This window comes from Schistocerca serialis, chromosome 1 (assembly GCF_023864345.2).
Source record: "Schistocerca serialis cubense isolate TAMUIC-IGC-003099 chromosome 1, iqSchSeri2.2, whole genome shotgun sequence".
Taxonomy (NCBI): domain Eukaryota; kingdom Metazoa; phylum Arthropoda; class Insecta; order Orthoptera; family Acrididae; genus Schistocerca; species Schistocerca serialis.
Genome location: NC_064638.1, coordinates 770,420,613 through 770,434,832, shown reverse-complemented (window position 1 = coordinate 770,434,832; position 14,220 = coordinate 770,420,613). Strand labels below are relative to the sequence as shown.

General features: G+C 38.2%; 1 protein-coding gene across 1 annotated transcript in view; it reads right to left on the bottom strand.

Moving 5' to 3' along the window:
- Window positions 1–14,220, bottom strand: part of LOC126482971 (protein suppressor of hairy wing-like) — a 53,685-nt gene that overhangs the window by 8,325 nt on the left and 31,140 nt on the right. Inside the window, exon 2 of the mRNA XM_050106579.1 lies at window positions 12,572–14,182. Within this exon, the coding sequence (XP_049962536.1) occupies window positions 12,572–14,089 (1,518 nt within the window). The 5' untranslated portion in view covers window positions 14,090–14,182. The remainder of the gene's footprint in view (window positions 1–12,571; window positions 14,183–14,220) is intronic.

The following is a 14,220-nucleotide window of genomic DNA, read 5'->3' as shown; positions in this document are numbered from 1 at the left end:
GTAATCTTCTTTTGGTATAAAATAACGAATCTTATTTATGGAATATGTATTGGCCTATTCTTTGTTAGGCAAATGTAGTTCACATGTATCTAGCTAGATCCATAATATTTTCTTCCTTATTTAACTCTATTAACTCAGTACTTTAAGATATCTCAGATAACTTCATTTCCCCATTATCAAAGCATTAATTTATAAAAAATTTTGTACAGCTATACACCAGAAGATGCAACTTCAAAGTTGTGAAACTGTTAGTGTGGGTCTCTGATAAACTTAAATAAATACAGCTTCAGAGGACTATTGGCCTTTTGATTTAGTTTCATATTTTATTAGTTTTAACACCTGTATTTAAACACCTGTTATACTGTATGAATCGTCAATCACACATGTATAGCTATTTTAGCTGTGGCTGCCCCAGTTTTAAAATTATCTGAAAGTGAGGGAACCCTAGCATGCCTTGCCATGAGAAGTACCCTGTGCCATGCACTTCACAATGGATTACCAAGTATAGATATACTGCCAGTAGTGCTGTGGGGAATAACAGGTGATGAGTTTATCTTAAAAACTCATACCTGTTGCATAATTTCATTGAGGCTTATTTACCTGTAAACAAGTGAGTGTGAATAGGAGGTGAACAGCAGCCACATGAGTTTCTCAATTTGATATTAAAAAATTTTGATCTAATTTGAGTCAACTGCCTCGTTTCAAGAAGTTCACAATGAACTGCAAGAAAAATTAATTATGACTTGGCTTTGTGAAAGGCCAAAATTAACACCTCATATCAGGCAACATGTAGTGTCTCATAGAGATAAATTATTGCATTCCCAGAGGGGCAAATGCAGTGTATAGCTACATTACCAGAGTGAAGCAAGAAGATAGAAATAACTGCCAAAGAAAATTTTTAAACTGATTCATTTCCTGGGTTTTCACTCTAAAAAATAAGTTTTTAAGTTGGTTATCCAAAACTTCTACTGCTAAATGTCATACTATCAAAAGTATGCAACAGCACCCTACTGAAGGATGTGGTTCTACAACAGAACTTAATTGATACGTAGTGACTGGGTGTGACGTAAGAAGCTTTTTAGGTCATAATGCTTGTTCATACTCAAAAATTGTTGTATGAATTTCCTCAAAACTCATTCTATGGTTTTTCCTAATCAACGACAGTGCTTTGTTTTATTTTAAACACGCACTATTCCTAAGAAAGTCCATTATTGCATGACAACTATTTAAGAGCAATAACTGCCACTGATCCATTTATGTAACAGAAAAAGCCCTTGGTATCCATTATTTCTCACACTGTCCATCATATGTCACTCTCTGAACCGATGAGCTCTTCAAAGAAAGGAAATAAAAGTTGAAATAATGTTCTCAGACATTTGTGTATATGTAGAAAAGATCAGCAAAAACTGCATCACACCTCCCTGACTTTAATATCCCATGAAACAAACTTTTCAATTGACATGTATTTTGTTCATGTAAGGGTAACTTAATGCAACACTTAAAATTTATTGGACCTTGAATACCACCAGTTATTTTAGAATCACACTTGATACTAGTAACAACACCACACTCAACAGCCCAAGTTTCTTTTAAAGGAAGGTTTTTAAGCCATGCTAGATGCACATTAACTTACATAGTGACATTAAAATAGTGACAAAACTCATGTGATCACCCTATGCCTATATCTCAAGATCATTTCAAACTTATCACAGAACCACCAGTACATAAAATAAACACAGAGAAATCGATACACACCAAAGATGATCAAGAATGCCCAAGCTATACAAAAATGTTGTTAGAAGCATTCCTGAGACAACACAAGGCAAAACACGGTAGTAAGTTAAGAGAAACAAAAGCGAAACTGACTAGAAAAAAGTCCGCAGAATTAGGTGAATATATTATGATGTAGTGTGAAATCACATTGTTGTTGTTGTTGTGGTCTTCAGTCCTGAGACTGGTTTGATGCAGCTCTCCATGCTACTCTATCCTGTGCAAGCTTCTTCATCTCCCAGTACCTACTGCAACCTACATCCTTCTGAATCTGCTTAGTGTATTCATCTCTTGGTCTCCCTCTACGATTTTTACCCTCCATGCTGCCCTCCAATGCTAAATTTGTGAGCCCTTGATGCCTCAAAACATGTCCTACCAACCGATCCCTTCTTCTAGTCAAACTGTGCCACAAACTTCTCTTCTCCCCAATCCTATTCAATACCTCCTCATTAGTTACGTGATCTACCCACCTTATCTTCAGCATTCTTCTGTAGCACCACATTTCGAAAGCTTCTATTCTCTTCTTGTCCAAACTAGTTATCGTCCAAGTTTCACTTCCATACATGGCTACACTCCATACAAATACTTTCAGAAACGACTTCCTGACACTTAAATCTACATTCGATGTTAACAAATTTCTCTTCTTCAGAAACGATTTCCTTGCCATTGCCAGTCTACATTTTATATCCTCTCTACTTCGACCATCATCAGTTATTTTACTCCCTAAATAGCAAAACTCCTTTACTACTTTAAGTGTCTCATTTCCTAATCTAATTCCCTCAGCATCACCCGATTTAATTTGACTACATTCCATTATCCTCGTTTTGCTTTTGTTGATGTTCATCTTATATCCTCCTTTCAAGACACTGTCCATTCCGTTCAACTGCTCTTCCAAGTCCTTTGCTGTCTCTGACAGAATTACAATGTCATCGGCGAACCTCAAAGTTTTTATTCCTTCTCCATGGATTTTAATACCTACTCCAAATTTTTCTTTTGTTTCCTTTACTGCTTGCTCAATATACAGATTGAATAACATCGGGGAGAGGCTACAACCCTGTCTCACTCCTTTCCCAACCACTGCTTCCCTTTCATGCCCCTCGACTCTTATAACTGCCATCTGATTTCTGTACAAATTGTAAATAGCCTTTCGCTCCCTGTATTTTATACCTGCCACCTTCAGAATTTGAAAGAGAGTATTCCAGTTAACATTGTCAAAAGCTTTCTCTAAGTCTACAAATGCTAGAAACGTAGGTTTGCCTTTTCTTAATCTTTCTTCTAAGATAAGTCGTAAGGTTAGTATTGCCTCACGTGTTCCAACATTTCTACGGAATCCGAACTGATCTTCCCCGAGGTCCGTTTCTACCAGTTTTTCCATTCGTCTGTAAAGAATTCGCGTTATTATTTTGCAGCTGTGACTTATTAAACTGATAGTTCGGTAATTTTCACATCTGTCAACACCTGCTTTCTTTGGGATTGGAATTATTATATTCTTCTTGAAGTCTGAGGGTATTTCACCTGTCTCATACATCTTGCTCACCAGATGGTACAGTTTTGTCATGACTGGCTCTCCCAAGGCCGTCAGTAGTTCTAATGGAATGTTGTCTACACCCGGGGCCTTGTTTCGACTCAGGTCTTTCAGTTCTCTGTCAAACTCTTCACGCAGTATCTTATCTCCCATTTCATTTTCATCTACATCCTCTTCCATTTCCATAATATTGTCCTCAAGTACATCGCCCTTGTATAAACCCTCTATATACTCCTTCCACCTTTCTGCCTTCCCTTCTTTGCTTAGAACTGGGTTGCCATCTGAGCTCTTGATATTCATACAAGTGGTTCTCTTCTCTCCAAAGGTCTCTTTAATTTTCCTGTAGGCAGTATCTATCTTACCCCTAGTGAGACAAGCCTCTACATCCTTACATTTGTCCTCTAGCCATCCCTGCTTAGCCATTTTGCACTTCCTGTCGATCTCATTTTTGAGACGTTTGTATTCCTTTTTGCCTGCTTCATTTACTGCATTTTTATATTTTCTCCTTTCATCAATTAAATTCAATATTTCTTCTGTTACCCAAGGATTTCTATTAGCCCTCGCCTTTTTACCTACTTGATCCTCTGCTGCCTTCACTACTTCATCCCTCAAAGCTACCCATTCTTCTTCTACTGTATTTCTTTCCCCCATTCCTGTCAATTGTTCCCTCATGCTCTCCCTGAAACTCTGTACAACCTCTGGTTCTTTCAGTTTATCCAGGTCCCATCTCCTTAAATTCCCACCTTTTTGCAGTTTCTTCAGTTTTAATCTACAGGTCATAACCAATAGATTGTGGTCAGAGTCCACATCTGCCCCTGGAAATGTCTTACAATTTAAAACCTGGTTCCTAAATCTCTGTCTTAACATTATATAATCTATCTGATACCTACTAGTATCTCCAGGATTCTTCCAGGTATACAACCTTCTTTTATGATTCTTGAACCAAGTGTTAGCTATGATTAAGTTATGCTCTGTGCAAAATTCTACAAGGCGGCTTCCTCTTTCATTTCTTCCCCCCAATCCATATTCACCTACTATGTTTCCTTCTCTCCCTTTTCCTACTGACGAATTCCAGTCACCCATGACTATTAAATTTTCGTCTCCCTTCACTACCTGAATAATTTCTTTTATCTCGTCATACATTTCATCTATTTCTTCATCATCTGCAGAGCTAGTTGGCATATAAACTTGTACTACTGTAGTAGGCATGGGCTTTGTGTCTATCTTGGCCACAATAATGCATTCAGTATGCTGTTTGTAGTAGCTAACCCGCACTCCTATTTTTTTATTCATTATTAAACCTACTCCTGCATTACCCCTATTTGATTTTGTATTTATAACCCTGTAATCACCTGACCAAAAGTCTTGTTCCTCCTGCCACCGAACCAGGAGAAATCACATTGATACATATAAATACATGTCTTTTAAAATGATTTGTGCATATTATCTATAAAACTGATTGCACAGAGAAAAATGAAATCTGCACAAATAAAAGGTAATGTCCAGACTGACTGACTCATCATAGCCTAGCCCAGCCCAAACCACTATGGACAGAAACTTGAAATTTTGAAAAGGTGTTGATGTTACACTGTAGGCATCACTTGCTAAGGCATTTTTCGAAATTGCACCCTGAACAAGGTGAAATAAGGGATGAAAGGTTTTTTGAAAATTTGTTGCTATTAACACAATTTTGAAACTAGACCTATGAAAATTGGTATTTGTTTTCTCGGTCGGAAATAAAAAAAAAATGGTATTTGACTTCTCAGTTACAAACAAAAATTATACGTATTTCAGTGGTTTCGGAAATTCAACTCCTAATGGGATGAAATAGGGCCAGACTGATTCATTGACTCATCGTCACTCAGCCCAAACTGCCAAGGATAGAAACCTGAAATTTGGAGGGGCACTGGTGGCCGAAGACTTCCGACATAAGAAGCGACCCTCATTCTGTCGACTGCTTTGTCAAAGAGAGCAGAGGAGCAGGCAGAGGTTCAGGGCACTCTCTAGTGCTTGAGGTAGGAAACTGTCCCTATAGGTGGAAGAATCAGCAATGATGAACAGCAATGGAAACCACTGGATTAAAGACACATAATGTGTATCCACAGAACATGTGGCCTGTAATTGAAAAAGTGCCATAATGATCTTTCCATTGGCAAAAGATTCCTGAATAGTCCCCCATTCAGATCTTCAGGAGGGGACTGCCAAGGGGGAGGTGACCTTGAGAAAAAGACTGAATAACCAATGAAAGGATAATGTTCTATGAGTCAGGCCATGGATGTCAGAAGTTTGAACAAGGCAGGGAAGCTATAAAGTCTGAAAAGGGAAATTGAAAGGCTCAGTCTAGATATAGTAGGCATCATTGAAGTGAAATGGAAAGAAGACAAGGATTTGTGGTCAGATGAGTACAGGGTAATATCAACAGCAGCAGAAAATTATATAACAGGAGTAGGATTCGTCCTGAATAGAAAAGTGGGGCAGAGAGTGTGTTACTGTGAACAGTTCAGTGATAGGGTTGTTCTTATCAGAATCGACAGCAAATCAACACTGACATGACAGTTCAGGTAAACATGCCGACGTCGCAAGCTGAAGATGAAGAAATAGAGAAAGTATATGAAGACACTAAAAGGGTAATACTGTATGTAAAGGGAGATGAAAATCTAATAGACTCAGGGGACTAAAATTCAGTTGTAGGAGGAGGAGTAGAAGAAAAGGTTACAGGAGAATATGGGCTTGGGACAAGGAATGAGAGAGGAGAAATACTAACTGAGATCTGTAATAAATTTGAGCTAGTAATAGCAAATACTCTGTTCAAGAATCACAAGCGAAGGAGGTATACTTGGCAAAGACCGTGTGATATGGGTAGATTTCAATTAGATTGCACCATAGTCGGACAGAGATTCTGAAATCAGATGCTGGATTGTAAGGCATACCCAAGAGCAGATATAGACTCAGATCACAACTTAGTAATGTTGAAGAGTAGGCTGAAGTTTAAGAGATTAGTCAGGATAAATCTATATGCAAAGTAGTGGGATACAGAAGTACTAAGAAATAATGAAATACGCTTGCAGTTCTCTAAGCCTATAGATACAGCAATAAGGAATAACTCAGTAAACAGTACAGTTGAAGAGGAATGGACATCTCTAAAAATGGCAATCACAGAAGTTGGAAAGAAAAACATAGGTACAAAGAAGGTAACTGCGAAGAAACCATGGGTACAGAAGAAATACTTCAGTTGACCGAGGAAAGAAGGAAGTACAAAAATGTTCAGGGAAATTTAGGAATACAGAAATACAAGTCACTGAGGAATGAAATAAATAGGAAGTGCAGGGGAAGCTAAGATAAAATGGCTGCAGTAAAATGTGAAGAAATTGAAAAAGAAATGATTGTCAGAGGGACTGACTCAGCATATAGGAAAGTCAAAATAAGCTTTGGTGAAACTAAAAGCAAGGGTGGTAACATTAAGAGTGCAACAGGAATGCCACTGTTAAACACAGAGGAACGAGTACACTGAAGGTCTCAATGAGGGTGAAGATTTGTCTGATGCGACGAGAAGAAACAAGAATCAATTTAGAAGAGATAGGGGATCCAGTATTAAAATCAGAATCTAAGAGAGCTTTGGAGGACTTAAGATCAAATAAGGCAGAGGGGATAGACAACATTCCATCAGAATTTCTAAAATCATTTGGGGAAGTGGCAACAAAATGACTATTCACATTGGTGTGTAGAACGTACGAGTCTGGCGACATACCATCTGACTTTCACACAAATAGCAACCACAGAATTCCGAAGACTGCAAGAGCTGACAGGTGTGAGAATTAACACACAATCAGCTTAACAGCTCATGCATCAACACTGATGACAAGAATGATACACAGAAGAATGGAAAAGAAACTTAAGGACCTTTTTTTTTTTTGTGGGGTTTTAGGGCGCAAATCATCTAAGGTCATAAGCGCCTCATAGAATGCTGGGACTGCAAGGGGAAAAAACCGTTTCGAGGTCCAATACAGAAAGGAAGAAAAAACAAATCTAAAACGTCAAGACGTTACGGAAGAATATCTAAAAGACGGCGACAAGACACCGAAGTCACCAGGTAGAAATCAAATCTCTTATGTCATATTACTGCTTTTAAAAAAACTTAAAACGCGAGCCACAGCTCGCACATCATGACAGGAAAAGCGGGCGGCAGCCTGACCCTGAGACATAAGTGGCTAAAATAGGGGCAGAGGATCAGGAAACGTCTGACTGTTAATGGTTGGCTACAGAAAGGACAGCTCGGTGCAGGGTCGCCAGTCAACAAGTGGCCACCACAGTTGATAATGGAAGCAAGACTAAAGAAAAATCAAGACACACTCATAGGATTTGTCGATCTGGAAAAAGTGTTCGACAATGTAAAACAGCGCAAGATGTTCAAAATTCTGAGGAAAATAGGAATAAGCTAAAGGGGAGGCAGGTAATATACAGCATGTACAAGAGCCAAGAGGAAATAATAAGAGTGGATGACCAAGAACAAAGTGCTCAGATTAAAAAGCGTGTAAGACAGGAATGCAGTACTTTGCTCCTACTGTTCAATCTGTACACTGGAGAAGAAATGATGGAAATAAAAGAAAGGTTCAGAAGTGGAATTAAAATTCAAGGTGAAGAGATATCAATGACAAGTTTTGCTGATTAAATTGCTACCGTGAGTGAAAGTGAAGAAGAATTACATGATCTGCTGAATGGAATGAACAGTCTAAGAGTACGGAATATGGATTGAGAGTAAATCGAAGAAAGGCAGAAGTGATGAAAAGTAACAGAAACGAGAACGTGGAGAAACATAACATCAGGATTGATCGTCATGAGGCGGATGAAGCTGAGGAACTCTACTACCTAGGCAGCAAAATAACCAAGGTGGAAGTTTATGCTTGGAGAACAGCACTGTGTGGTAGTGAAACAAGGACTGTGGGAAAACTGGAACAGAAGAGAATTGGAGCATTTGAGATGTGATGCTACAGACAAATGTTGAAAATTAGGTGGACTGATAAGGTAAGGAATGAGGATGTTCTGCACAGAATCAGAGAGGAAAGGAATATGTGGAAAACACTGACAGGGTGAAGGGACAGGATGATAGGATATCTGTTAAGACATCAGGGGATGATTTTCATGGTACTAGAGGGAGCTTTAGAGGGCAAAAACTGTAGAGGAAGACAGAGATTGGAATATACCTAGCAGATAATTGAGGACATAGGTTGCAAGTGCTACTATTGGATGAAGGTCCACAATAATGAACTTACAAAACAAAACAATATGATTTAGGTCAGACTGCTGCTTGCCAATAGAGGAGGCACTGAGCAGACAACAGTCACATTTAAAAGAGTAGACTGCTGGATAACATCCGCTTTCAGACAAAGTCCCTCAGCAGATGAAGAAATAAATGCACACAAAATTCATAAATGCCCAAGTCACACACTTATGGCCACTGTCATCTCCAAGTGCTTGTCTGCCACTCAACACCTCCTCTATGTAGTACGAAGAAATTTATCCTAATTCACATTGTTATTCCAGTCCATATTTTCCCTTGTTTGAACTTATACAACTATTTTTGTAACAGATTTCCTTGCTGGTAAAGATTTTAAGCTAACTCAAAGTCACAAATACTAGCAGAATGTTAATGAGGATGCTTTAATGGTTGCGAGTGCCGTTTGGTGATGACCATGATATCATACAAAATTGAACAGAGAAACAATCACTATTTGTGAACGCAGGTCAGATAGCCACAAACACACCAAAATTTCTACTGAACACTGTCACAAGTGATGAGACACAATTCATTTATTTGAGCAGAATACCGTGAAACAATCTATTGAATGGCGTAACTCACATTCACTATACCAATGGCAGCCAGAAAGCTGTGCCCCTTATTTCCTCTCTCTTGAAATAATGAAGCAATATGCTGAATTCGAAACCAGTAGTGAGAAATAGCATTGTTTCTATTGTTCATGAAGGACAGGAGATAATTATTGGGCATTTCTAGATCAATACAGCACAGTAAACTTGCAGGACAATATCACCAGTTTTGAGAAGCTCTGAAGGACCTGCTACACATTAATTATACACAACAAGCAGTAGAACAATCACCAAATTTTCATTTCTTCAGGGCACTGAAGGTTGTATCATCTTCAGAATGATAAGATAGTGAAAGATGTCATTTGCCAGTGGCTGATGAGAAATAAGGAGACTTTTTATTGTGAACTTACTTTTATTTCTGACACAATCATAACAGATTTTAGCCTTTATTGGCAATCTTCAGATACTACAATAAGAAAAAGAGAAAGGCCTTTATTAACATATCCTACAACCTGTACAAAAAATGTGAGTTTTACTTGTAAGTTAACTAAAGTAACACTGAAATATATTTGGTTCATGCTTATTACTAGCCTATTACTGTTGAACAAAATGTTCATTACATATGTGATCAGAACAAACTCAATAACAAAAAACCATGGAATTGTATAGGTACACTCAAGTGTGCTTTGCTTTCATTGCTTTTTGCATTAGATGTGAACATCTGCTGTATGACAAACCTTCAAATGTAAAATTCATAAAATATTATCAAAGTTACAATAGAAGGAAACCAGGCACCATCTGGCTATGACATATTTCTGACAGCTGTAGCTGATGGTAGTGTACTTCGCATTGCTTGGTGTTTGCACCACTGGCTTTAAGCACAGAGGAGATGACACAGCCCTGACTGCACAGGACACCATTCCATTCTAGACTGTTGCCACTTCTTTTCTGGCTATGAGATAGATAGTGGAGTGGATGATCAGGAAAGAAGACAATGGCCGGATAGCACAGTGCAGGGTCCATCAGAAAGATCTTACTTTGCTTTAATATACTTTTACCACTTTAACATCTCAATATTCATTTATAATGTACAACCATTACAACTCTTATGACTTTGACATATTTTATGGTTTTCACTTTTATATGTTTTCCGTGTAGGGGATGCATGCATTATGCGCAAAGAGTAGGAATAGCAAAGCACATCTATATATATATATATATATATATATATATATATATATATATATATAATGGAAGGAAACATTCCACGTGGGAAAAATTATATATAAAAACAAAGATGAGGTGACTTACCGAACAAAAGCGCTGGCAGGTCGATAGACACACAAACAAACACAAACATACACACAAAATTCAAGCTTTCGCAACAAACTGTTGCCTCATCAGTATATATATATATATATATATATATATATATATATATATATATATATATATAGCCAGAAAAGAAGTGGCAACAGTCTAGAATGGAATGGTGTCCTGTGCAGTCAGGGCTGTGTCATATATATATATATATATATATATATATATATATATATATATATATATATATATATATATATATATATATATATATATATAGATCAGCTAATTTTTAAGTTTAGTTTGATAATATATGTAATGAATGTTTCGTTGACCAAGTGCTGCCCACTATTAATATGTATGTACCACACATACTTCGGTTTTACTCTACTTAATTCAACAGTAGGACTTGCACAAATTTTTACAAGTTTTATTGTGGAAGGATGTAGGGAATACTTCACTGGAAATACAAACTGATAGGTATAACCTTGAACCTATCAGCACATTACCATATTTTAAATTTATCCTAGTTTTCATTTACATGTTTTTGGTTTTCAATCAAGCTGTCATTTTCTATGCACATTTAGAAACTCAGCTGCAAACCCAAAAACTTGTACATAATCAATTTTGCCCAAAAATCAAAAAGATCCCAACTAAATTTTAATTAAAGTAATTAAGACAAAAAATAGGGGTCGTTATTTTCTGACTGTCCCAAATAATGTAGAAATATCTATTGCTGTAAATAAAAAAATGAAAATTAGGATAGATGAAGCAATGGGTGGCAGACAGGCACATTTAAAATTAGACTATCGAATAATATTAATCTGTCAGCAAAGTGCTTATCAGATGTAGACTGCATGAACAGTGAACTTGGCTAGTGTGAGTATTGGGGTTGCAGAAGAGGCATGAGGTGGGGAATGGGGATCATGAGGTAGCAGTGGGAGTGTGCAGGGACATGGAAGGGCCAGAATTGTGGACTGCTCGGTCCAGCATTGGGAATTTGTGTTGGGAGAGAGGAGAGAAGCAGAGAAGATGAAGGGACTATACACAAAGGGTGGGGGCTACAGTGAGTGCGTGTGAAGCTGAAGTGGGGGCAGATGGAGGACAAGGACTAGTGAAGGTTGAGGCTAGTGGGGTTACTGGAACAAAAAATATATTATAACGAAAGTTCCCACTTGCGCAATTCGGAAAAGCTGCTATTGGTTGGAAAAATCCAGATGATATGGGTTGAGAAACAGAAGCTGAATGAAAGTGCATCATGTCATGCCGCATACTCAGCAAATGGGTGGTACAGCTGCATCTTGGACACAGTTTAACCATGGTCATTCATGCAGACAGACAGCTTGTTAGTAATCACATCCACATAAGATGCTACACAGTGCAGATAAGTACCACACTGCTGCTTTCAGAAATACCTTTGATGGGGTATGAAATGCCTGGGACAGGGCTGGAGTATGCGGCAGTGACCGGATGTATGGGACAGATTTTGTGTGTAGGTCTTTTACAAAGATATGAACCATGGTGGCAAACGGCTAGGGCAGGGGTGGAATAGAGACAGAAAAGGATATTGTGTAGACTGGATGGACAGCAGGATTTCACTGTGGGAAGAAAGGGGAGAATATTTCTCATCTCCCAGCATGACAAAAGGTAGTTGAAACCCTTGGTGGTACTTAACCATGAAGGGGCACTCCATTGCAGCTGGTCAGTCGGTATATGGGTTGGGGGCAGAGGTTAAGTGACTGTGTAGACAAGGTATGAGAGATCTGTTTCTGGATATGGTTTGGTCAGTGAAAGCCACAGGGGACCCTCAATACATTTGGTTGGACAGGGACAAAATTATAAAAATATGTGAAACATAATACTACTGCTGGCCATATACTGTACAACTAACAGAAAAATGACTTTGGACATGGTTTGGTCAGTGAAAGCCACAGTGGGACCCTCAATACATTTGGTTGGACAGGGACAAAATTATAAAAATATATGGGAAGATAATACTACTGCTGGCCATAGACTGTACAACTAAAGGAAAAATGGCTTTATAAGGAAGCAGGATGTCTTCGTGTACAATCAAATAAAGAAAACAGTCTTATGTTTTGTATGTTGTCTGACTACAATGAATATCATACTCACTTCATTAACAGTAACTTCGCCCTCAGGAACTTCTTCCTCACCACCAGTCTCTTCAACAATTATGTCACTTTCTCCACCAGCTGAAGATGATCCCTGGTTGCTGTTTTCTTTATCGTCATCATCTACTTCTTCACTTTGGGTTGCAGTTGCATTTAGACACACATCCAATGGACAACTGTGAAAGCAGGTTGTATTATGCCTCTGTGCAACGTGATGAGAACCAAATGCATTTAACGCCTCTTGCAGTTGACAGCAACTGCTACTGCCCAAAGTGCTGTTGGCAGGACATTCTCCTCCAATTTTTGTCTCTGATGATAAACAAGCATTTATTGCGTCACACTGAATGGGAGGTTCTGTACTGTATCTCTGATTTTGATATGATTGTTGTACCAATGAAATCTGATCATGTGATGTAGAAAATGTCTTGCTAATATCTTCGAAAGTGTTATTACCGTGAGAATGATCTTTGATTGGTATTAAAGAAGAGCTAGTTTTGTTCTGACTGACTTCATTATTAAAATGAATTGAAAATGGCACATTTGAGCACAGTACATCTTCCAAAGGAGTGCTGAAGATGGATGGTTGTTCTTCCAAATTTGATTTCTGTAGCAGGTTCTCTGAAGCATTTACACTATGTTGGTGCACTTTTTGTAAGTTGTAGTACTTTCCAGTCTGCTCTTTAATTACCTCAGAATTTAGTCTACTAGCTTCTGATGTGCATGGAGAGTGCTTATTTGATGAGGTCTGATTCATAGAATTAAAATAATTGCCAGCTAAATGACTGCTGACAGATCCTTTCAAATCTGAATGTTCATGTGAGGTAGCACTGACTTGGGGCAATGAGCACGAAGGAAACTGTTCAGTGCATTTTAAGCTGTTATGTTCATTATGAGTTTGCTGGCCTAAAGGAGTTCCCAAACCTGGGCTACAAAACCATGAATGTGTGTCAACACTTGTAATATTTTTTGAAGAGCAGCTTAGTAAGTCCTTCGTCAGCATTTTGAATGGATCAGCAGGAAGAGGTGAGCAAAGCCCAGTGTTTTCAAGGACACGAGTTGCACAACATGTATGAGATACACCTTGTGAGTGGCAACTAATACTCTTTTCACTGTATATGTTTTTATTTGTTGCTTCAGTCTGTGAACCACCAGATGAAGAAACTCTACTTTCAAATACCCATGGTGGAGGATCAACAATTCCATAACTGTTGAATCCAAAAGCACTTTGATTCGAAAAGTTTGTTTGTGGAGCAAACATGCCATTATACAAATTCTGGCTTTGGTTTGATATAACAGAATTAAAAACTGGAGAAGGCTGTGTCCCACCACGGTAATAATAATGGCCACTAGAATTTGGAATATGAGAACCTGATGGATGTGAAGCACTGGTTGACACTGTCATTGTTGGTTCACAACTGTCATATGTAGAACACAGTGAAAACTGATCTTGAGGTTGCAATGTTCTTGAGTTCTGAACACTCGTCCTCACATGTTGCAAATTTTCTCTGGAATTTCGCATTTCTTTAAAATATACGAAGAGTTGAAAATTAAGATATTTGATTCAGTACTTCCCGGATGCCTCTATCTCAAACTACAGCATAAATCCACACATCTGAAAAAGGAAAACAAAATCTTGAAATTGGCACAATC